This window comes from Thalassophryne amazonica, chromosome 21 (assembly GCF_902500255.1).
Source record: "Thalassophryne amazonica chromosome 21, fThaAma1.1, whole genome shotgun sequence".
Classification (NCBI taxonomy): domain Eukaryota; kingdom Metazoa; phylum Chordata; class Actinopteri; order Batrachoidiformes; family Batrachoididae; genus Thalassophryne; species Thalassophryne amazonica.
Genome location: NC_047123.1, coordinates 32,375,536 through 32,401,739, shown reverse-complemented (window position 1 = coordinate 32,401,739; position 26,204 = coordinate 32,375,536). Strand labels below are relative to the sequence as shown.

Here is a 26,204-nt window from a genome sequence, read left to right as displayed (position 1 = left end):
GTGGCTGTGCTCCTGGCATCCGTCTGTCTGCGGGAGACGATGGTGTAGCATCCAGTTTGTTTTTTTATTTTTTTGCTTTTTTTTTGTTTGTTTGCTTTTTTTTGTCTTTTTCAATTCAGTTTCAAGTTATTTTATTTATATAGCGCCAAATCACAACAAAGTTGCCTCAAGGCACTTCACACAAGTAAGGTCTAACCTTACCAACCACTAGAGCAAGAACACAGGCCATAGTGGTCAGGAAAAACTCCCTCGAATGATCTGAGGAAGAAACCTCAAGCAGACCAGACTCTGCTTGGACCATATGCTACCAGCACAATTGACAATTCAAATATACAGGAAATGTTTGTCTTTTGGTTCTATCTGCACCTGCATGAATAACTTATCAGTCCAATGCATGAGTGACAATCTCTGCTGCATTTATTGCATCTGTACTGTGATGGCTGCTGAGGCTGCCGCTGTCGCTCCTTCCTCCTAGCTCATTGCTCAGCAAGGCTCAGCAAGGTTCCTCAGTGGCTGTAACACCCTTTAAAAAATGTAGATTTTTATATTATTTCTTATTCATAAGCTTTCTAAAAAAGAGTACTTTACCAAATCTCCAAAAAACTTTTAACAAAATTACACAAGGAACCTGACTATTTCCGAGGGTCAGCATTTTTGGAAATCCAAGATGGCAGCCATAACAACTTAAAAAATGAGAATGATGTTTTTTTTGTATTCCTCATTTCACAAGCTTTCTAAAAAATATATATGGTTTACCAAATCTCCAAAAACCTGCAAAGAAATTACACAAGGAACATATTTCTAAAGGATGCTGATTTTGGTGATCCCAGATGGTGGCCACAACAACCCTAAAAAATGGAAACTTTTTTTTTTTGATTCCTTATTTCATAAGCTTTCTAAAAAAATTACGAAAATTTTCCAAATCTAAAAAAAAAAAAAAAAAAGCCTTTGTAGATTTTTACACTAAACTCCAAACATCTAGCTGTAAGAAATATGTTATAGTATTTAACAGCCATAAAAATAATTGGCTAATGCAAAAATTAAATTGGTGCTTCGATCATGAGAAAAAAAAAAAAAATTTTTAAGTGTACATCAACCTTTAGTGGGCGGAGACTATGTTTGCAAAGCTTCAGCACACTTTTCATAATACCTGCTGCCCCGCTCCTCTCCTATGTCTTGATTGGTTGTCTTAGCTGAAATCCTCTTAGTCTAGGAGTATTAAGTCAAATTTGAGTCAAACCCAGAACAAATTTATAACAAGCTGAAAATTTCAAGAAATGTTCAGAAAACTGTCAGGAACAACATACTAAAAAGAATACTTTTAAGAAACTCAAGATGGCGTCCAAGATGGCCACCGATTTACTATTTTATCATATTTCATGGTAAAATCATCATAGAATTAAAAATAATACATCAAAACATCGGTTTTAAGTTGCAAATAATTCATTCCTGTGGCTATTTTAAGTTAAAATCAACTTAATACTATACACCGAAGCCACTTTTTTCCAGACTGAGTTCAAGTACGCGTACATACATTTGGGTACTTGTCGATACCGAGTACTGATACGAATACTTAATGATACCACAACTGCTACCAGTATCATTAGCTTTGTTTTTATTTACAAACATTTCCCTTAAATCATGTAACATCACTTTTTGATGACAACAAACTATCCTTTAAGATTAATCGTGTGTTTCTTAATGACACTGCCAGATATCTCACTGAAATGTAACCCATGGACATCCGCACTACAAAATATACAACACCACACAAGTAACAGAACTGAAATTGTCCATCACTAATTTTACTTATGTCTGTGAGGACTAAACCTTTTTTGAAAACTGTGAGGGGCAGATTATTTTTGATGAAAAGCAGCTTCTCTGTGTTATCAGCTGTGAGACTGTTTCTGTTTTTATCTACAATGTGTGACACTGAGATAAACAGCCTGTCACTCTCCACACTATTTTTGAAATTTTCAATTAAATACGTATCGGTAACATACACAAATACGAGGAGCAGTGACTCTTTCAACTTGAAGCGCAAAGTGCAGCCCGTGGACGGGGAAAGGAGGTTCCGCAAACGGATTACACCTGTAGTGAACCGAGCCGGTCTCCCATTGGCCTGGACAGTCACACCAAGGGCTGAAACTCAACAACCTGATGGACGATCTCCGCTGTTGAAACCGTGATCAACTGTGACGCAAAGTGCCGAAGTCACGGAGGAAATTTTTTCAGCGACGACAAGGAATTAAACTATTTTCAGATGATGTTTTCCAAACTCAGGAGGCTTTATGTGGACATTTTTTCTTAAGTATGTGATGAATCCCACTGAAACGAACAGGTAAGACTTTATATTTACTCCGTCTGTGAATTTTCTCCGCATGAGGACTGCAGCTTTCAACCAATCAATGGACAGCATTGATGGATGTATTTTGATTTATGAATAAATTATATGAGAGCCTGTAAAAATCCATAAATTAGCTGCATCATTGTTTAAGCCGCAGTGTTCAAAATGTATGAAAAAAGTAGCGACTTATAGTTCGGAAATTACAGAGTGTGTCCATGAAAATCCCTCATTGAGAGGTTGACTTGTCATACTATTGTAGACGTTTTATGATTACAAGGAAATGAATTCGGCATCTGGCCAATACCCGATACTGGTATTGGGATTGGCGCATCCCTACTTATTACATATTTACTCGTAATACGAGTGACATGCACAATGTTGATGCCGTTGACTAGTATTTTCAATGGATGACATTCTACATATATCAAAGGTCATGATAACTGGGAGTTCAATTATTTTACATATTTATATGTAAATCAATAGAGTAAAGGATGTAACCACTCATTACTTAGTTGTCATCTATTAATCACATTTGAGAGAAAATGTCTTATGATATTAATAGCTGATAATGATTCTGTTGTGATGCCAACTTTACAGACATTTTCATTACAATTCAACAGAGAATAATTAAGAAATTTCAGAAACATATAAGATTCCTTCATTACATCAGTGAAAGTTTTTCTTTCTATCCGACCACTTGAATCGAGTGCAATTTTGTAATGTTTGAGGGCCCATGTGTGCAGTATCATGTGTGGGTGTTAGGTGAGCTACTCAGTGTTAGAAAATTGCAGAAATTAAAACTGGAGAAAGTACATCTGAGGAGAACTGTAAGCATTCATACATGTGAAGTCCTGCGTTCTATTTATGTTCCATTTACAGATGATGGAGGCCACTGTGCTCATTGGGACCTTCAAAGCAGCAGAAATGTTTCTGTACCCTTCCCGAGATTTGTGCCTCAAAACAATCCTGTCTCAGAGGTCTACAGACAATTCCTTTGACTTCATGCTTGGTCTGTGCTCTGAGTGTGTCTTTCCAACTGATTTTACCCCAGGTGGACTTCAATTAAGCTGTAGAAACAGCTCAAGGATGATCAGTGGAAACAGGATGCACCTGAGCTCAATTTTGAGTTTCATGGAAAAGGCTGTGAATACTTTGGTGTGATTACTTACTTTTGTGTTTTTAATAAATTTGGAAAAATCTAAAAACAAAAAACTCATATTGTCATTATAGGGTATTGCGTGTAGATTTTTTTTGAATAAAAAAATCAATTTTGGAACAAGGCTGTAACAACATAAAATGTGGAAAACGTGAAAACCTTTTGGATGCACTGTATAATGAGAACAAGGAGACTTGGTGGCAGACTGAAGAAGTATGGGAAAATACAAGGAGGACGAGACCAGCAAAAAAGCAAAAAAAGTGGAGTTATGAAAGAGAAGAAAGTAGAGAGGAGTACTAGGAGATGAAGTGTAAGCTCAGCGTCCGCAACAAAGGTGGGCGGAAATGACAAATGTCCCGGGGTGGATCAGCGAATACATGAGGAAGAAAAGCGGATATAACGGAACAGAAGCGAAGGCGACCGCGGAGGCGCCCCTATGAGGGGCACAGCGCCCGTGATGCACTCGCTTCATCCGTGCCCACTCTGCCTGCATTAGAGGATGACATTTTTCGGGAATTCCCGTAGGTCACGTGATTCCTGCGGGATTCCCGCGGGATGGGAGTCAACATTTTATCAATCCCGTGATTAGGATGGGACGGGAATAAAAATGAACGGGAGCGGGCAGGAGCGGGAATGCCAAAAATAGATGATGATTTTCATCTATTTAATGCCGCGTTCACACCGGGCACGATCAGACGCTACAAATTCGCGGGGGTCGGGGGACACGGGAGTGAAAATCCACTCCCGTGTCATGCTCTAGTCTGCATGCGTGACATATCATTTGCGACCGTGATGTGGCCGTGCTGGGCACGCGTCATATCTGTTTTGCACGCTGTCCCGGTCCGCCGCCAAGCCGCGTCAACCCGTCAGTTGTGGATATCAGCGGATGACAGGGGATATGCGTCGTATTGGTTGTGTATGTCCTGCGTATGTCTTCAGTATGTGTTCAGGCAGTGATGCGGATCTCATCCGCAGCAGGATTTTTGAGCCGCTCAAAAATCCTGGCTGCGGACATGCGTGCCTCTGCGGATGATCACGGACGTGTTCGGATGGCGCTGACTCATACAGGAATGTTACACGGTTATTGCGGTTGTTTGGCGGATGTGGGCCACTTTTGTGCGCATTCCATCCGCAAATCCTCCTAAACGCCAGTGGGACAGGACCCTAAGGTGAAGAGACAAGTGGGCAAAGGGTAAAGATGTCACTGTACAGGATGTTGAACATGAAGTACTGAGAAAAGGCCTCGTACCAATTGACCAGAGAGAAAGAGCTGGAAAGGATGAGTAGCAAGTTTTCAAGTATTGAGAACGCAGATGGATGTGTGGTGACAAATGAGAGTGTGTTGAGCAGGTGGAAGTAGTATTTTGAGGAGCAGATGAATGAAAAAAATGAGAGGGGGATAACAAAGTGCAAAGGATGAGTAAGGAGGGTGTCAGGTTCAGATATCATACCAGTGGACGCTTGGAGCTATCTAAGAGAGGTTGCAGCCCAATTTTTCACAAGACTGGTGAACGAAAACTTGTGACACCCGAGGAGTGGAGAAGACGTGTACTCACCCGGATTTTTATTTACAATTGGGGTAATGTGCAGACCTACAGAGGCAGAAAAATGATCAGCTCCAACATGAAGTTATGAGAAACAGTCGTGGAAGCCAAGTTGAGAAGAGTGGTTTAAATGTGTGAGAAGAGATGGAGACATATAGAGAAGACCAGAAGGAGACTGACATGATTTGTAGATGTGCAGAGGAGGGATGTGAGTATATCGAGAGACGGATGCTGAGGATGGAGATGAAGAGGAAGACCAACAGATGTGGTGGTGCAAATGGTTGGTGTGACATTTCAGGCCAATGCCGGCAGCGAACACAAGGAGGCGCTGTGTGCACTTTGCATAAAAACCTCAAACACTTCCCTGAAGCGCACAGTCCGTGCGGGTTTCTCGACATGGCACTCTTTCACTTAATATCCAGCTGGGCTGTTCAGGCGGTTTTATTTCTCTTAATTGTGTTTTTCATCGTGTTTGTCGCGTTCTGTTTGTACATTAAAAGTATTCACATGAAGTATGACCACATACCGGGACCACCCAGAGACAGGTAAGAGGGGCTGCTGCCAGCTCACCAAACCGCATTTTTTCACCCTCAGATTTATCAGCAACTTTTTCTCGTTTTTATCATCATGGCAGTTTTTTGCTCGGACATACCCCAACATTCAGGAGGGAAATGCAAAGTGGACGGCTTGTGCACGAAATGTTCCTGCAATGGTAAGTACGGATGCGCTATTACGCACAGAAACCTGGACATATACTTACATCTGCATATATATATATAAAAAAGTGGAAATGAACTGGATTTAATGGTGGTCTAAGTTGCTACACCCTTTGCTTGTGTTACATAATGAGTATGTATTCAACCAAGGTCCAATTTGTGTTGACCCACAGAGAGGTGCGCAACTGGCGGCCCGAGGGCAGGATGTGGTCCCCACATTTAATAAATATGGCCCTCATAGAATGTTAAGGGTCTCCAGGACCAGTGATGAGACCTATGAGATAATTATTATCAATTATTTTGCACAGGGCTGAGACGTACGGGCCTGTTTGCAGGATGAATGTGCTGCATCATGTTCTTTTGCTTGTGACCTGCCCAGAAACAACAAAGGTAAATACCTCACTTAAACAACAGTGCATATCTACATATGGGTCTAAATTCAGTTTAAAAAAATTGTCCCAACAATGCCACCTGTTGTTGGTTTATGAAATATTTGTATTTGCCTTGATGATACAATAAAAATATGTATTCTTTTAAATATTCACTTTTTTCAATGGCTTCTTTTTTCAGGAAATTCTGATGTCTCCCAAATACCCAAAAGATAAATTTATGTACGAAAGGGTCTTCAACCTGTTTGGTCAAAGGTGATGTCATTGGCTTTGTCTGATGAACTGTACAACATTTACTACTCTTTATTATGCCTCAGGGATGCAGATAATATCAGTTCAGGCTAATTGAGTAAGAATACATTGTATTTACAGGGTGGGCCAATAAAATATTACCACTTTTTAAATTCGTACAATTTCCAAAATAACAAAGATTTCTTTTTCATTTTCAGAAATAGCAATTCCTGAAAATGAAAAAGAGATCTTGAGATGTGTGGCAATGTCATCACAAACTTCAATGTGCATGTTGCAGCTGTAATCCAAAGAACAGGAACGTGGACTGAACACGTCATCAATTATTGAACTGTGCGGAAAACAAGAGACAAAGTGGGAAACCTTTGACATCAAATGTTAATTTGATGCTTCTGTTACAAGTCTGTAAATAAAATTTTTGAATAAGTTCTCTTTTCAAAAACTTGTGTACGATCACAAAGTGGTAACATTTTATTGGCCCACCCTATATATAATGTTGCATTGCATTTTGATGCAACCTATTTTTGTGCAGTTTGGTCATTGTGTTTGTGCACTAACTTTACTGTGTTATTTTGCATTTGAAAGCACCACACTTAAAGCCCCCTGACACTCTCACGACTTTGATCCGTGCACTTGCACGCACTCAACTGAGCAAGAGAGTAAACTCATCTCAAACTCGCTGTAAACCGCTGTAAACTGTGCGCAGCTTCGTGCACGTGTGCAAAGAAAATTTTGAAATGTTCAAATTCACCATCACGCATTAACGTGAACTTCAAGTGAACATTACATTACATTTTGAAATGTTCAAAATTGCCATCACGCATTAATTACGTGAACTTCAAGTGACCATTACACAAACAAGTCAAAAACACTGCGTGTGAGGGTGAGCAATTGCGTCAGTGCACCGCATCAGAGCACAGCTCATCTGAACAATTATAATGAGATGTTAAATCTATCATGAACATAATTTTACAGCTACTCATAAGAAGGAAAGAACATGCAACTGTTTTACCAAGCGATTACAATATAAACATTACAAATAGTTATGTTTAGGCGGCTCCAATGCATTCTCCGCCTCATCAAGTGCGCGCACGCAAGAGAGAAATGCGGCAGCTGGAATAGTCCTCTGTGATTCCGTAAGTGATTAGCGGTGTTTTCAACAGCCACCTCGGAGAGAAAATGATTAATCCTTTATGGAATAATTATTTTATATACGCAGCGTCCAGCGCACAATGCGTGGCAGTCAGTGGCACAAAGCGCGACATCCAGCTGGGAACACAGCGGGTGGGAACATCACGACGATGTGCGTGCAAGTGCGCGGATCAAAGTCATGCAACTGTCAGGGGGCCTTAACCCTTCTAAAAGTATTCAGTTTCATTCTGAAGGTTCCTTGGCAATGGCCTGGTTACGGCACGGGACCATGAGGTGTGGTACAAACAACGTCGGATCATGGACCCTGCCTTCAACAGTCTGTGAGTTTGTTTGTTTTTTAATCTTTTGCACACTGTCAAAGTGCAACAACTCATAAAGTTGGAGACAGCATGTGAAATAATCTTACTTTGTGCAGTGTTTGATGTGACTGCAGCTCCTGTTCACAAAAGACTGCATCTATTATCAATCAATCAATCAATTTTTTTTATATAGCGCCAAATCACAACAAACAGTTGCCCCAAGGCGCTTTATATTGTAAGGCAAGGCCATACAATAATTATGTAAAACCCCAATGGTCAAAACGACCCCCTGTGAGCAAGCACTTGGCTACAGTGGGAAGGAAAAACTCCCTTTTAACAGGAAGAAACCTCCAGCAGAACCAGGCTCAGGGAGGGGCAGTCTTCTGCTGGGACTGGTTGGGGCTGAGGGAGAGAACCAGGAAAAAGACATGCTGTGGAGGGGAGCAGAGATCGATCACTAATGATTAAATGCAGAGTGGTGCATACAGAGCAAAAAGAGAAAGAAACAGTGCATCATGGGAACCCCCCAGCAGTCTACGTCTATAGCAGCATAACTAAGGGATGGTTCAGGGTCACCTGATCCAGCCCTAACTATAAGCTTTAGCAAAAAGGAAAGTTTTAAGCCTAATCTTAAAAGTAGAGAGGGTGTCTGTCTCCCTGATCTGAATTGGGAGCTGGTTCCACAGGAGAGGAGCCTGAAAGCTGAAGGCTCTGCCTCCCATTCTACTCTTACAAACCCTAGGAACTACAAGTAAGCCTGCAGTCTGAGAGCGAAGCGCTCTATTGGGGTGATATGGTACTACGAGGTCCCTAAGATAAGATGGGACCTGATTATTCAAAACCTTATAAGTAAGAAGAAGAATTTTAAATTCTATTCTAGAATTAACAGGAAGCCAATGAAGAGAGGCCAATATGGGTGAGATATGCTCTCTCCTTCCAGTCCCCGTCAGTACTCTAGCTGCAGCATTTTGAATTAACTGAAGGCTTTTTAGGGAACTTTTAGGACAACCTGATAATAATGAATTACAATAGTCCAGCCTAGAGGAAATAAATGCATGAATTAGTTTTTCAGCATCACTCTGAGACAAGACCTTTCTAATTTTAGAGATATTGCGTAAATGCAAAAAAGCAGTCCTACATATTTGTTTAATATGCGCTTTGAATGACATATCCTGATCAAAAATGACTCCAAGATTTCTCACAGTATTACTAGAGGTCAGGGTAATGCCATCCAGAGTAAGGATCTGGTTAGACACCATGTTTCTAAGATTTGTGGGGCCAAGTACAATAACTTCAGTTTTATCTGAGTTTAAAAGCAGGAAATTAGAGGTCATCCATGTCTTTATGTCTGTAAGACAATCCTGCAGTTTAGCTAATTGGTGTGTGTCCTCTGGCTTCATGGATAGATAAAGCTGGGTATCATCTGCGTAACAATGAAAATTTAAGCAATACCGTCTAATAATACTGCCTAAGGGAAGCATATATAAAGTGAATAAAATTGGTCCTAGCACAGAACCTTGTGGAACTCCATAATTAACTTTAGTCTGTGAAGAAGATTCCCCATTTACATGAACAAATTGTAATCTATTAGACAAATATGATTAAGTGTCATATTAAGTGTCTGGATGGTTGCAAGTGTTTATTTTTTGCTGTATCCACCATCTTTTCCAGGTATCTCAGAGGTCTAATGGATACCTTCAATGAAAGAGCAGAAAAATTAATGGAAAAACTTTCAGAACTGGCTGAATGTAAAACTGAGGGACCAATGCTTCACTTGGTCAACTGTGTTACCCTAGATGTCATCTGCAAGGTACTGTACCATGTTGAAGGTACTTCAGGAAGAAATCTAGGGTTTTAGTGAAGGACAAGTTCATCAAGAAACATGAAATTACTCAATCCACAATAAATAGGAAAATTAAACAAACCAAATTGCTGTATCAAATTTCAGGTTTTGTTTAGTTTTTACTTGCAATAAACTGGTTTTCAAATGGTTGTCCAGCATCAGTTCGATGAAACTGCAGAAATCTTCTCAATCATCACCAAACCTGTTATCTTTCCAGTGGGTTGAAATGGTTTTAAACCATCACTAATGTCTTAAACTGGCTTTAGTATGGTCAGAAATAATCAATCTTTGGTCCACCAAGCAAAGATGGGAAGTTTTAAACAGCTTTTAAGGCCATTTAAATGGGGTTTAAAGCAAGTAATAGTTTTTGGATTAGTTTTCAACCACTCTGAACAAAGGTAACTGGTTCAAACAGGTTAAACAGGAGATAATCTGGTTTTGCCAACTGGACATCTTTAGATTTGCTGTTTTGTCAAAACAAGTCATTTGAAAATATTCACTGTGGTTGGGGAAGTTGTGGATATTCTTAAAAATTTCTTAATCTCATAATTATTATTTTTAAATTAATCAAACATTTGCTTTAGCCCTACACTTTGAACCATCTGAGACCAGAATCTTTTTTTTTTAACTCAGAAATCTTCAGTCACTTTGTCATATATTTAAAAATGCTGAGTCATGGCTTGTTAGGAATCTTGTACATTTTCCTTCAATCGTGACTGTTGTGTTTCAGGTTGCTTTTGGAGTTGATTTAGACCTGTTGAGGAAGGCATCGCCTTTCCCGAAAGCCATTGAAAAATGTCTGATAGGGCTGATTCACTATGCCAGAGATCTCACGTTCGAGGTGTGAGTTCATTGTTCATTTAAATCGATGTTTCTGCTGTTGATGTTTTGTAAAGTGTCCAAAAACGTTGCATGGTCCATTTCCAGTATTATCCAAAGAACTGGCAGTTCATTAAGGAAGTGAAGGAGGCCTGTCGGCTACTTCGCACAACTGGAGCAAAGTGGATCAACGAAAGACGAACCGCCATTCGAAATGGGGAGGACGTCCCCAAAGACATCCTCACACAGATCATCGAAACTGCTGCAAAAGGTTTCAGTCCCGTAATAAATCAATGTTCTAAGGTCAAAAAGTACTCTATGTTCAGACACAATACACAGGATATGTAGAGGCATAGTTTTCACTGTTGGCTGTGTCTGGGTTTCTTGGTCTCAATTTGCGTGTCTTCATGAGTGTAAATAATTTTGAAATAATACTGTGAATATTTTGAAAACATTACTTGTTAAATTCCATTTTGTTATCATTATAGAGGAAATCATGACAGAAGAAGATGAAGAGTTTATGCTGGACAATTTTGTGACCTTCTTCATTGCTGGTAAGATTTTGCTTTTTGTGGGTTGAAGTGTCCAAAATCAGCCAAAAATGTTGTGTCTAGATTAATGACTTCTAAATTCAAAGATTCAGACAGATTTCTGTTGGAGGGTGATTTATGATCGTCTCAGACTCCCTGAAGTGCCTGTGGGTACAGAGAAAAATCCTAAATTTCTTCGCTGTTAAACCAGTTTGTTTCCAAGGGCCTCTGTGAGGGTTCATTAGTTGAGGGCAAAAATTGGGCTTCATTTTGACTAAAACTATTTCAGAGAGTGTCTTTTATTTTGGTTGTGGTTGGTAGAGATTATGTGTTTTTGGTGGAGAGCAGAGTTCCATTTTGTGCAGCCCAACCCTTCTCAAAGTTTCAGTGTGGTGTTGAGGGCGCCTGCTACAGGGGGCGTGTTAAAACTTTGAATACAGTTTCTGTGCAAATCAGAAATAGCTATTTTCTTTGTGGCTGTTTGTAAGATACTCAAGTTAACTGTATTATTTTTTATTCTTTTAGGTCAAGAAACAACAGCTAACCTCCTTTCTTTTTGCATCATGGAATTAGGAAGACATCCTGATATCCTGGAAAAGTAAGACGTTATACCTCGATGAATATTTGATACTGGAGACATTGAACAGTGACTTATTCGGCTGTTTTATTTGTCAGAGTGAGGAAAGAGGTGGATGATGTCATTGGAATGAAACGGGACATAAATTATGACGATCTGGGGAACTTGGTGTACCTCTCTCAGGTATACATATTTTTAATGTAACAGTGCCTCCTAGAGGTCTATCTATCTATCTATCTATCTATCTATCTATCTATCTATCTATCTATCTATCTATATCTATATATATATATATATATATATATATATATATATATATATATATATACACACACACACACACACACACACACACACACACACACACACACACACACACACACACACACACACACACACACAGTGGGGTAAAAAGTATGTAGTCAGTCCCTGATTGTGCAAAGTTTCCTACTTAGGAAGATGAGAGAGGTCTGTAATTTTCAACATAGGTACACTTCAACTGTGAGAGACAAAATGAGAAAAAACAAAAATTCCAGGAAATCACATTGTAGGATTTTTAAAGAATTTATTTGTAAATTATGGTGGAAAAAAAAGTATTTGGTCACCCACAAACAAGCAAGATTTCTGGCTCTCACAGACCTGTAACTTCAATTTCAATTTATTTTCATTTATATAGCGCCAAATCACAACAGAGTTGCCTCTAACTTCTTCTTTAAGAAGTTCTTCTGTCCTCCACCTGTTACCTGTATTAATGGCATCTGTTGGAACTCGTTATCTGTATAAAAGACACCTATCCACAGCCTCAAACAGTCAGACTCCAAACTCAACCATGGCCAAGACCAAAGAGCTGTGAAAGGACAGCAGGAAGAAAATTGTCGATGTGCACCAGGCTGGGAAGAGTGAATCTGCAATAGTCAAGCAGGTTGGTGGGAATAAATCAACTGTGGGAGCAATTGTAAGAAAATGGAAGACATACAAGACCATTGATAATCTCCCTCGATCTGGGGCTCCATGCAAGATGTCATTCCGTGGGGTCAAAATGATCATGAGAACGGTGAACAAAAATCCCAGAACTACATGGAGGGACCTGATGAATGACCTACAGAGAGCTGGGACCAAAATAACAAAGGCTACACACTACGCAGAGAGGGACTCAAATCTTGCAGTGCCAGGCGTGTCCCCCTGCTTAAGCCATGTCCAGGCCCGTCTGAAGTTTGCCAGAGAGCATATGGATGATCCAGAAGAGGATTGGGAGAATATCATGTGGTCAGATGAAACCAAAATAGAACATTATGGTAAAAACTCAACTCATCGTGTCTGGAGGAAGAAGAATGCTGAGTTGCATTCCAAGAACACCATATCTACTGTGAAGCATGGGGTGGATCATGCTTTGGGGCTGTTTTTCGACAAAGGGGACAGGACGACTGATCTGTGTTAAGGGAAGAATGAACGGGGCCATGTATCATGAGATTTTAAGCCAAAACATCCTTCCATCAGTGAGAGCATTGAAGATGCAACGTGGCTGGGTCTTCCAGCATGACAATGATCCCAAACACACCGCTCAGGCAACAAAGGAGTGGCTCTGTAAAAAGCATTTCAAGGTCCTGGAGTGGCCAAGCCACTCTCCAGACCTCAACCCCATAGAAAATTTGTTGAGCGAGTTGAAAGTCCGTGTTGCCCAGCGACAGCCCCAAATCATCACTGCTCTAGAGGAGATCTGCATGGAGGAATGGGCCAAAATACCAGCGACAGTGTGTGCAAACCTGGTGAAGACTTAGAGGAAACATTTGACCTCTGTCATTGCCAACAAAGATTATGTTACAAAGTACTGAGCTGAACTTTTGTTATTGACCAAATACTTATTTTCCATCATAGTTTACAAATAAATTCTTTAAAAATCCTACAATGTGATTTCCTGGATTTTTTTTTTTTCTCATTTTGTCTTTCACAGTTGAAGTGTACCTATGTTGAAAATTACAGACCTCTCTCATCTTTCTAAGTAGGAGAACTTGTAGAATCAGGGACAGACTAAATACTTTTTGGCCCCACTGTATATATATCACCACAGCCAAATTTGGTTTTGATGCATCAAAGTACTGCTGAGATATGAAGTGACTTCCTGTTGGGCTGCTTCCCCTCCAAATTTAACTGGCTGTGACAGATGAATGCTTGGAAAAATCAAATTTAGATAAAGACCGAGTTGTGGGGTTTGAGCTAAAGAGTAACTGTTCCAGTTTTCTTGATGATTAGAAAAAATGTGGCTTTTGTAACATTTATAGACTGTTTCATAAAATCTAATAAGGTGGAAAATGTAGAACAGCAGGAATTTATGTCATTGAACTCTGCTTGATCCAATGAATCCAACACTGTGACTTTTAAAATCACGGACACATCTCCATATTTGACCTGTAGGTGATGATAAAGCACTGGAGATGAACACATGAAATGGCAGGACTGTCCTGACTGAAGATCCCAAATTTCACAACTTTTTACCACACAGCTGACAAGAAACGTGTTTCTATATTACCTCAAGAACATCACAAATCCAGAGCTGAATATCAAATCAGGATAATTAAATCTCAAAGAAAAATGTCTTAATGAAATTATCAACTTATAACTTTCTCCAAACACACATTTACTGGATTATAAAGTAATAATACGAAATATATTTTGAAAAATTGTATCAGTTAATGTACAGTCAAATGTATAACCCTCATACCAGGTGCTAAAGGAGACTCTGAGGATTTACCCAACAGCTCCTGGTACGTCTCGAGAGATACAAAAAGACCTCGTTATCGATGGGATCCACATTCCAGCAGGAGTGACCATTTTTGTAAGTACTTTATAATAATTTTTTTCTTTTAATGTAACATTTATCAAGGATTAAAACCAAAAATGTCTCCACTTTGTTTCTGCTGAGACACAGATTATAGGAATAATTCATCACTTTTGTTATAAGGTGAAAATTGGCATGTTGAGCAGTGAATCAAACTTTTTTTTTTTTTGCAAACAATCCATATTGGGTTAAAGGATGAATGAGTTTATATATATATATATATATATATATATATATATATATATATATATATATATATATATATATGTGTGTGTGTGTATGTGTATGTATGCAGGCTTGGGGAGTAACGGAATACATGTAACGGCGTTACGTAATTAGAATACAAAAAAAAAGGTAACTGTATTCCGCTACAGTTACAGAAAAAAAGATTCAGATTACAGGTATATTTAGTAAAAATGGGGATTACGTCGCAGGATTACAATTTTAATGGATTTTATGATATTATCTGTATATAATATTTTTTTTTCTTTGAAACGAAAACGTCCCTTCATGGACAGCGACATGACGTAACCGGGCAAAATATTGATGAAGTACCCGGATGTTAATGAATTTTCAATGGAGATCCACGACTGAACACACAGAAAAATGCTCGCAAAATACGTGTTAAAATGCCATTTTGACCTGGATATTGAGCCAGTAAAATTAAATTACATTAAATTATGTCAAGAAAGTATTAAACTTATTCGGACACACACACATTCCCAAATATTAGTGTTGAAATTTACACGGATCTGCGCTGTTCCAGCTGCTGAGCTGAGGCGTCCTGCTGCAGCTGCTGTTCAACGCAGTGCGGCTCCTAAAACCATTACAATGCATTTATATACATATTATATTTTTACACAATTATCCTTTATTGACCGAGTTTCATTCATGAAGTCAGTGGTGTGGGCACACATCTCTATGTGTGGGTGTGACTGTGAGCGGCACAGCGCGGGTCATTATAATCTCATTATTTTAAGGTGCAAATTAAAAAAATCCCCAGTCTTGTCGAACAATTTTAATCACTAATGACGAGTATTTATCTAGACATTGGTCTAGCAGTGGAAAATATAAACTAGACATAAGTGAAGAGTTAATGGTCCATGTCATCGGGCGACACGGCAGGCGACATACAGCTGTTTATCATCCAAATATCACGGACAAAGTGACAAGAAGAACCAAAACCACTTACGAGGTCTGTCCAAAAAGTAACGGACCTTTTTATTTTTTTCAAAAACTATATGGATTTGAATCACGTGTGATTGCATCAGCCAAGCTTGAACCTTCATGTGCATGCGTGAGTTTTTTCACGTCTGTCGGTTGTGTCATTCGCCTGTGGGCAGACTTTGAGTGAGCACTGGTCCAGCCCCCTCGTCAGATTTTTATTGTCAGTGAAATGGATGAGAGACTGCTGCTTTGCTCCATGAAATTTTTTCAGAAACTGTTAGAGACAGCCAGTTGGAAACCATTCGAAAGATTCAGATGGATTTCGGTGAAGATTCTGTCGGCGTCACACGGATTAAGGAGTGTTAAAACCTTTTTAAAGATGGCCCACAGCGGCGGAGGATTTCGCACGTCGGCACGGAGCCACTCATGGCGCGCAACAAAAAAACACCTCCGTGTTGGAAGTCTCACAGGACATGTTGTGGCATGTCCAGCTGTTACACAATTTCTTGGATACTGACTCGACTGAAAAGCCACCGAAAGCCGTCTGAATCTTCTGAATGGTTTCCAACACAGGTGTTTTTTTTGTCCCAACGCGCAAAATCCTCTGCACGTCTTTCATTACAAAATCTCCTGTAACAGTGGAATGTGCCACAAAAGTGCTATGTCCAGCTCTCTTGCCATTTCTGTGGTAGTCACACGATGTCCCGGATCAACACAGCGTTCAGTTTAGAAATGATCTGGTCGTTCCAGCCTGTCGATGGCCGCTCGGTGCGCCGCGCACCCTCCGCCGCTGTGGGCCGTCTTTAAAAAGGTTTTAACACTCCTTAATCCGTGTGACGCCGTCAGAATCTTCACCGAAATCCATCTGAATTTTTCGTATGATTTCCAACTGGCTGTCTCTAACAGTTTCTGAAAAAAATTTCATGGAGCAAAGCGGCAGTCGCTCTGCCATTTCCTGACAATAAAAATCAGACGAGGGGGCTGGACCAGTGCTCACTCAAAACCTGGCCACAGGCGAATGACGCAACCGACAGGCGTGAAAAAACTCACGCATGCGCACGAAGGTTCAAGCTTGGCTGATGCAATCACATGTGATTCAAATCCATATAGTTTTTGAAAAAAATAAAAAGGTCCGTTACTTTTTGGACAGACCTCGTACTTATGGAAGGAAATATTGTCTCCCTTGTCCCTCCGTTTCTGGCTTTGCCAACATGTGCAGCTTTCCGGCATATTCCATCTGTTTCTTGAACATCTATGCATGCAAATCACTAACTTGCCCGGAATTAAAATGGCGATCACGCCTCCTTACTGACAGGATTTACTTAATGGTTTTCATTATGCTGTTGTTCTTATTTTGAAAGTTCAATAAGTGGACTGATATGGTAAACATGGTGCGAATTTACTGAACAAGTAGTAGAATTTTTTTTTTTTTGTATATTGTTCTGCAAGCCACTTTTAATTACAAATTCATCCGCACACGCCTGAGTTTTCATTATCCTTCATTTGTTTGGCATTTTTTGTTGAAAATTTAGCAGGTGAACACTGGGTGTGTTTAAAACAATATTGTGGTGCTCTTAATTCATAAAGTGAAGTAAAACAGAGCATACCATGTAAAAGAAACAGTTTTATTTTTGCTTAATAAACTGTACTATGTGGTCAAGACTATTTATATTTAGTTTCTTTTGTCTGTATTAGCATATTTGATATTGGAGTAATCCAGAAGTAATTGAAAGTAATCAAATTACATTACTTTAATATTATGATACTTGGATTACATTACTGATTACATTTTTTAACAGGTAACTAGTTACTGTATCGGAATACATTTTTAAAGTAACCCTCCCAACCCTGTGTGTGTGTGTGTGTGTGTTTCTAACAATCTGTAACAACTTGTATATTGTGTAAATGTTTTATAATTCAGTTTGACTCCTTTGTGACTGGGAGGATGGAAAAATTCTTCAAGGACCCGCTCAAATTTGATCCTGACAGGTTTCACCCAGATGCTCCTAAGTAAGCAGTAGAAACATTTCTCATGGTTTAATTTTTTTTACACATCTCACTGTAAATGCAGTTTTAAAATGATACTCTCTGTTTTTACAAGGCCTTATTACTGCTACTACCCCTTTGCTCTCGGTCCACGCTCTTGCCTGGGTAAGACCTTTGCTGAGGTGGGTAGCGATACGCAAACGCAAATGATCAATGCTTATAAATGTGCTAAATGAAACTAACGTGTGCTGGGCTGATTGCAGATGGAAGCTAAAGTGGTGATGGCCAAACTGCTGCAGAGGTTTGAGTTCACGCTCGTCCCGGGACAGACATTTGACATCTTGGACACCGGCAGTCTCAGACCAAAGAGCGGAGTGGTGTGCACCGTCCAACAGAGGAAATAAATGGCCATGCAACAAACTAGTGTTAATGTCACTATTGTGATGTTAACACAATGTACCTTTAGGACATTGTTTGCCAAAATTTGCCCAGTTTCCTTGTTAAACAAATGACAAACTCACCCACATCAAACAAAACATGTTTAAATATCAAATAGAAAAAGACATCATTGGTTGCCGCTTTCTTTCAGTGCTGTTTAGATTCACTAGATGTCCTCTAACAGTTGTGTAGTTTATTTAAAAACAGGCTATATTTGCAGGGTAGTTGCACATGAAATACAATATAGGGTCAATGTGATGGCACTAAATTATAATTATTAGTAATTACAATAAAATGATTAGTAATTAGATTATAAATATGAATTATAATTAGTCATTTTAAAAATGAATCCTTCTGGAAATTTAGAAAAGGGGTTAGGACCCTTAAACCAAGAATGGTGGTGTTATTTTACTGTGTCAATGTTAATTTCCAAAGGTCACCAATTTGGGAAATCCAAGATGGTGGCCACAACCACCATCGGGGAAAAAAGGAAATATTGTTTTTTTTTTTGTATTTCTCATTTCACAAACTTTCTAAAAAAAATATTTAGTTTACCAAATCTCCAAAACTGTTTAAAGAAATTACACAAGGAACATGTTTCTAAAGGTTGCTGATTTTGGTAATGCAGGATGGTGGCCATAACAACCTTTACATTGTTTTTTTTGTATTCCTTGTGTCATAAGGTTTCAAAAAATGTATAGTTTAAAAAATTTCCAAAAAAACAAACAAACAAAATTACACAAGGAACCATTATTTCCAAAGGTCACCAATTTTAGAAATTCAAGATGGCAGCTATAACGCCCTTAAAACATTTGATATATATATTTTTAATTCCTTATTTCATAAGCTTTCTAAAAAAATGTGTACTTTACTAAATCTCCAAAAACCTTTCACAAATTTACACAAGGAACCTCACTATTTCCTAAGGTTGCCAATTTTGGAAATCCAAGATGGCGGCCATAACTTAAGAAAAATTAGAATGTTATTTTTTGTATTCCTCATGTCACAAGCTTTCTAAAAAATATATAGTTTACCAAATCTCCAAAAAACCTTTAAAGAAATTACACAAGGAACATATTTCTGAAGGATGCCGATTTTGGTAATTCAAGATGGTGGGCGTAACAACCTTTCAAAAAAGGAAACATTGTTTTTTGAACTCCTTATTTCATAAGCTTTGTAAAAAAATTGAAGTTTTCCAAATCTCCAATAATTTTTAAAAAGACCATTGAATCATTACAATAAGGCAGCTGACTAAAGTAAGGGCCCTGTTGTGAAAGTGTCGTGACACGGACCCACAACAGGGGGCGTTAATGAACGGACAATGGATAAGCCAAAAAGTAATAATTTAATGTTGTGAATCGCACAACGAAGTACAGACAATAGCAATATGGTGGAATGTCAATTATACACAAGGTGACGTGTGGGCAGGCTCGAAGATAGAAGACGTCTGGCGAGAGAAGAGCCGGATCCCACACAGCTTCCACCACCAACGGAGCTGAAGAACACCGGAGCCGCCAAGCCCTGCGCCCCAGGTGGCCACTGTCTTCAGCAGTCAGACCCGGTACTGCTGGCAGAGAACAGAAACAGTACTGATGAGTGTGAGTTCGCACACTCAGTAATCCCACAGTCAGTGTTTAGTTAGGAGGGAGAACCTCCACCTCCGAATCACACACTCGTGCAGCTCCTGAGACAACCACTTATCTGGTTTGGGGTGTGAGGCGAAGCTGTCGCAGTCCACACCAAACGCCAACACAGCAGACAAGGAATCCGTCAAAGGAAAACGGCTGCAAAAGAGATCAGACTAATGCTCGATTAAGATTCAGCAGAGAAGTTACCTGAATGGTAGCTGATTTCTCGGCGGGGAGGTGGAGTTGCAGTCCGGCCTTTATGGTGGTGGTGATGTGTAGTGGATGAGTGACAGCTGGTACGGATGATGAGTGACAGCTGTCACTCTCGGTCACTCCCACGCCCTCTCGTGCTTGAAGCCCGCACTTCAAGCAGGGTGCCATCTTGTGGTGGTGGGCCAGCAGTACCTCCTCTTCAGCGGCCCACACAACAGGCCCCTTCACACATAACACAAAAGATGCAGAAACCGGAAGAAAATCGGTGAACCAAAAAGGAAATGGGAAACCACAAAACACTCCACCTGCTGTCAAGAGGGATGCACGGTTTGGACAGGTGTGCATGATACTGCGTCGCCGGTTTCGTGCATGCTCGTGTTTATGCGCACAAACACAGTGTGAGCACGTGGAAGGTCGCGCACACAGCAGCGGAGCAAAAAAATTAATAAAACACCACAATTTATAATTCTTGATTCCTGTTATAAAGAGCGGATTTAGCCTCCACCTAGACGTACACCAGGAAGTAATGAAGTGACGTAGTGTTCTCTCATGTTTTACATGAACTACCTGATGCGCTCGTCTCATGAAGAGCCGGCCTCTCGCGTCGTGAACACATCAGCAGGCATAGTATGTCCAGCGTGCAGTGATCCGCTACAAATGTGATATATGTGTTTTACCAGCTACTGTGTGTGCAAACCTGGTGAAGACTTAGAGGAAACATTTAACCTCTGTCATTGCCAACAAAGATTATGTTACAAAGTATTGAGTTGAACTTTTGTTATTGACCAAATACTTATTTTCCATCGTAATTTACAAATAAATTCTTTAAAAATCCTACAATGTGATTTCCTGGATTTTTTTTTCTCATTTTGTCTTTCACAGTTGAAGTGTACCTATGTTGAAAATTACAGACCTCTCTCATCTTTCTAAGTAGGAGAACTTGTAGAATCAGGGACAGACTAAATACTTTTTGGCCCCACTGTATATATATCACCACAGCCAAATTTGGTTTTGATGCATCAAAGTACTGCTGAGATATGAAGTGACTTCCTGTTGGGCTGCTTCCCCTCCAAATTTAATTGGCTGTGACAGATGAATGCTTGGAAAAATCAAATTTAGATAAAGACCGAGTTGTGGGGTTTGAGCTAAAGAGTAACTGTGCCAGTTTTCTTGATGATTAGAAAAAATGTGGCTTTTGTAACATTTATAGACTGTTTCATAAAATCTAATAAGGTGGAAAATGTAGAACAGCAGGAATTTATGTCATTGAACTCTGCTTGATCCAATGAATCCAACGCTGTGATTTTTAAAATCGCAGACACACGGTTCAAGTTGTCTGTGTAAACACATCTCCATATTTGACCTGTAGGTGATGATAAAGCACTGGAGATGAACACATGAAATGGCAGGACTGTCCTGACTGAAGATCCCAAATTTCACAACTTTTTACCACACAGCTGACAAGAAACGTGTTTCTATATCACCTCTCCTGAGTCAAGAACAACATAAATCCAGAGCTGAATATCAAAGGATAATTAAATCTCAAAGAAAAATGTCCTAATGAAATTATCAACTTATAACTTTCTCCAAACACACATTTACTGGATTATAAAGTAATAATACGAAATATATTTTGAAAAATTGTATCAGTCAATGTACAGTCAAATGTATAACCCTCATACCAGGTGCTAAAGGAGACTCTGAGGATTTACCCAACAGCTCCTGGTACGTCTCGATACATACAAAAATACCTCGTCATCGATGGGATCCACATTCCAGCAGGACTGACCATTTTTGTAAGTACTTTATTATTTTTTTCTTTTCTTTTTTCTTTTCTTTCTTCTGCTGAGACAAAGATTATAGGAATAATTCATCACTTTTTATAAGGTGAAAATTGTCATGTTGAGTAGTGAATCAAACTTTCTTTTTTTTGCAAACAATCCATATTGGGTCAATGGATGAATGAGTTTATATATATGTGTGTGTGTGTGTTTGATTATTCAGTTTGACTCCTTTGTGACTGGGAGGATGGAAAAATTCTTCAAGGACCCGCTCAAATTTGACCCTGAGAGGTTTCACCCAGATGCTCCAAAGTAAAAGCATTTCTCATGGTTTCATTTTTGTTTTTACACATTTCAGTACTGGAAATGCTGTTTTTAAATGATATTCTCTGTTTGCACAAGGCCTTATTACTGCTACTACCCCTTTTCTCTCGGTCCACGCTCTTGCCTGGGTAAGACATTTGCTGAGGTGGGTGGCAACACGCAAACACAAATGGTCGATGCTTATAAATGTAGTAAATGAAACTAATGCGTGCTGGGCTGATTGCAGATGGAAGCTAAAGTGGTGATGGCCAAACCGCTGCAGAGGTTTGAGTTCACGCTAGTCCCTGGACAGACCTTTGACATCTTGGAATCCGCCTCTCTCAGACCCAAGAGTGGAGTGGTGTGCGCCGTCCAACAAAGGAAATAAATGGCCATGCAACACACCCACATCAAACAAAACATGTTTAAATGTCAAACAGAAAAGACATCATTGGTTGTCACTTTTTTCAGTGCTGTTTAGATTTACTAGATGTCCTCTGAGAATAGTATAGTTTATTTAAAAGCAGGTTATATTTGCAATCTAGTTGCAAATACATTACAATATAGGGCCATTGTTGTTGTTGTCCTTTTGGCTGCTACCGTTTCATTTGGGGTTGCCACATCGGATACACCCAGATCCGCACTGCTATTTGGCACAAGTTTTACGCGGGATGCCCTTCCTGATGCAACTTCAGTTTTACCCAGAGAAACATACATACCATCTGGCGTTCCAAAGAAGTCTCCCATCCAAGTACTAAACAGGCCACACACTGCTTAGCTTCTGAGATCTGACGGGATCAGGCTTACACAGAGCAGACCAGCTGCTGCAGTATAGGGCCAATGTGATGGCCCTAAATTATAATTATTAGTAATTATAATTAAATTATTCATAATTAGATAATAATTACTAATTATAATAGGTCATTTAAAACAATTTATCTTCTTGGAATTTATAAAAGGGGCTAGGACCCTTAAACCAAGAATGGTGGTGTTACTTAACTGTGTCCTATGAAGCTGATTCACAAATAACCAGAAGTCAAGAACATGCAAAGTTAATTTCCAAAAGCCGCCAATTTTGGCAATACAAGATAGTTGCCACAACCACCTTTGGAAAAAAGGAAACATTGTTTTTTTTTTTTTTTGTATTCCTTATTTCATAAGCTTTCTGAACATATATAATTAACCAAATCTATAAAAATCCATATTTAAAGTAAAGTAAAGGTTGCTGATTTTGCCAATCCAAAATGGTGGCCATAACAACCTTTCTTATTCCTTATTTCATAAGCTTTCTAAAAATGTATCGTTTACAAAATTTCAAAAACACCATAATGAAATAACACAAGGAACCTGATATTTCCAAAGGTCACCAATTGTGGAAATCCAAGATGGTGGCTGTGCTCCTGGCATCCGTCTGTCTGCGGGAGACGATGGTGTAGCATCCAGTTTGTTTTTTTATTTTTTTGCTTTTTTTTGTTTGTTTGCTTTTTTTGTCTTTTTCAATTCAGTTTCAAGTTATTTTATTTATATAGCGCCAAATCACAACAAAGTTGCCTCAAGGCACTTCACACAAGTAAGGTCTAACCTTACCAACCACTAGAGCAAGAACACAGGCCATAGTGGTCAGGAAAAACTCCCTCGAATGATCTGAGGAAGAAACCTCAAGCAGACCAGACTCTGCTTGGACCATGCTACCAACAAAATTGACAATACAAATATACAGGATTTTTTTGTCTTTTGTTTCTATCTGCACCTGCATGAATAACTTATCAGTCCAATGCATGAGTGACAATCTCTGCTGCATTTATTGCATGTGTACTGTGATGGCTGCTGAGGCTGCCGTTGTCGCTCCTTCCTCCTAGCTCGTTGCTCAGCAAGGCTCAGCAAGGTTCCTCGGTGGCTGTAACACCGTTTAAAAAAAATGTTTTTTTTTATATTATTTCTTATTTCATAAGCTTTCTAAAAAAGTGCACTTTACCAAATCTCCAAAAAACTTTTAACAAAATTACACAAGGAAACTGACTATTTCCTTAGGTCGCCAATTTTAGAAATCCAAGATGGCAGCCATAACATCTTAAAAAATGCGAATGATGTTTTTCTTTTTTTGTATTCCTCATTTCACAAGCTTTCTAAAAAATATATAGTTTACCAAATCTCTAAAAACCTGCAAAGAAATTACACAAGGAACATATTTCTAAAGGATGCTGATTTTGGTGATCCCAGATGGTGGCCATAACAACCCTAAAAAATGGAAACGTTTTTTTTTTTTTTTTTTTTTTTTTTGATTCCTTATTTCATAAGCTTTCTAAAAAAATATGAAGTTTTCCAAATCTAAAAAAAATTGAACAAACCTTTGAATCATTACATGAGGCACCTGACTAAACTGGATGTACAAAGAATTGTCAGCCTTTGTAGATATTTACACTAAACTCCAAACATTTAGCTGTAAGAAATATGTTATGTTGTAGTATTTAACAGCCATAAAAACAATTGGCTAATGCAAAAATTTAATTGGTGCTTAGATCATGAGAAAAAAAAAATGCAATTTTTAAGTGTACATCTACCTTTAAGTGGGCGGAGACTATATTTGCAAAGCTTCAGCGCACTTCAGTGCATCATACCAGCTGCCCCGCTCCTCTCCTATGTCTTGATTGGTTGTCTTAGCTGAAATCCTCTTAGTCGAGGAGTATTAAGTCAAATTTGATTCAAAGCCGGAACAATTTATAACAAGCTGAAACTTTCAAGAAATGTTCAGAAAACTGTCAGGAACAACATACTAAAAGTCCCCAAGGGGCTTTTAAGAAACTCAAGATGGCGTCCAAGATGGCCACCGATTTACTATTTTATCATATTTCATGGTAAAATCATCATAGAATTAAAAATAATGCGTCAAAACATCGGTTTTAAGTTGCAAAGAATTAATTACTGTGGCTATTTTAAGATAAAATCAATTTATTACTAGGGATACACCAAAGCAACTTTTTTCAAGACTGAGTTCAAGTACGCGTACATACATTTGGGTACTTGTTGATACCGAGTACTGATACGAATACTTAATGATACCACAACTGCTACCACTATCATTAGCTTTGTTTTTATTTACAAACATTCCCCTTAAATCATGTAACGTCACTGTCTGATGACAACAAATTGTCCTTTAACATTAATCGTGTTTCTTAACAAATATGATACTGCCAAACATCTCACTGAAATGGAACCTGTGGACTTCCGCAGTACAAAATATACAACACCACACAAGTAACAGAACTGAAGTTGTCCATCACTAATTTTAGTTTATCTGTGAGGACTAAACCTTTTTTGAAAAATGTGAGGGGCAGATTCTTTTTGATGAAAAGCAGCTTCTCTGTGTTATCAGCTGTGAGACTGTTTCTGTTTTTATCTACAATGTGTGACACTGAGATAAACAGCCTGTCACTCTCAACACTATTTTTGAAATATTCAATTGAATATGTATCGGTAACATACACAAATACACACCGTAAATGTTTTTTTTTCCCCCAAAGGTGGAACATGTAAATATTGGAGGAGCACGGCCTTGTGCGCACACACACACACGGTATTGCGCGGCATCTCTGCTCCACAAGGTGGCAAAATTGAGTAATTTTAACATTATTTTATTGTTCTTTGTGGATCATGGGACAATTTCAGCCTGTGGTAAAAGAGCCATTAACGAGGAGCAGTGACTCTTTCAATTTGAGGCGCAAAGTGCAGCCCGTGGACGGGGAAAGGAGGTTCCGCAAACGGATTACACCTGTAGTGAACCGAGCCGGTCTCCCATTGGCCTGGACAGTCATACCAAGGGCTGAAACTCAACAACCTGATGGACGATCTCCGCTGTTGAAACTGTGATCAACTGTGACGCAAAGTGCCGAAGTCACAGAGGAAATTTTTTCAGCGACAACAAGGAATTAAACTATTTTCAGATGATGTTTTCCAAACTCAGGAGGCTTTATGTGGACATTTTTTCTTAAGTATGTAATGAATCCCACTGTATATTTACTCCATCTGTGAATTTTCTTCGCATGAGGACTGCAGCTTTCAGCCAATCAATGGACAGCACTGATGGACATATTTTGATTTATGAATAAATTATATGAGAGCCTGTAAAAATCCATAAATTAGCTGCATCATTGTTTAAGCCGCAGTGTTCAAAATGTATGAAAAAAGTAGCGACTTATAGTTCGGAAATTACAGAGTGTGTCCATGAAAATCC

At 39.1% G+C, this 26,204-nt stretch overlaps 1 protein-coding gene and 1 long non-coding RNA gene across 2 annotated transcripts; one reads left to right on the top strand and one right to left on the bottom strand.

Moving 5' to 3' along the window:
• Window positions 1-5,124: 5,124 nt before the first annotated feature.
• Window positions 5,125-19,252, top strand: LOC117503518 (cholesterol 24-hydroxylase-like). The gene is made up of 15 exons (XM_034162780.1): window positions 5,125-5,592; window positions 5,682-5,759; window positions 6,072-6,153; window positions 6,334-6,407; window positions 7,787-7,873; window positions 9,524-9,662; window positions 10,426-10,536; window positions 10,623-10,785; window positions 11,003-11,068; window positions 11,570-11,642; window positions 11,720-11,804; window positions 14,344-14,454; window positions 17,546-17,634; window positions 17,726-17,792; window positions 17,874-19,252. The coding sequence occupies exons 1-15, from the start codon at window positions 5,192-5,194 to the stop codon at window positions 18,012-18,014; spliced, it is 1,767 nt and encodes a 588-aa protein (XP_034018671.1). The 5' UTR covers window positions 5,125-5,191; the 3' UTR covers window positions 18,015-19,252.
• Window positions 11,766-24,962, bottom strand: LOC117503524. Its single transcript, XR_004558584.1, has 3 exons — window positions 24,950-24,962; window positions 21,486-21,490; window positions 11,766-11,850 (listed from the first exon to the last, which is right to left on the bottom strand). It is a non-coding gene; the product is annotated as an uncharacterized LOC117503524 (long non-coding RNA).
• Window positions 24,963-26,204: the final 1,242 nt, after the last annotated feature.

Coding starts and splice junctions, on each gene's coding strand:
- LOC117503518 (XM_034162780.1), top strand. CDS start 5,192: ATGGAGACATATAGAGAAGACCAGAAGGAGACTGACATGATTTGTAGA. Junction 10,537..10,622: donor CCAGAGATCTCACGTTCGAG/GTGTGAGTTCAT, acceptor GTCCATTTCCAG/TATTATCCAAAGAACTGGCA. Junction 11,069..11,569: donor TGTGACCTTCTTCATTGCTG/GTAAGATTTTGC, acceptor TTATTCTTTTAG/GTCAAGAAACAACAGCTAAC.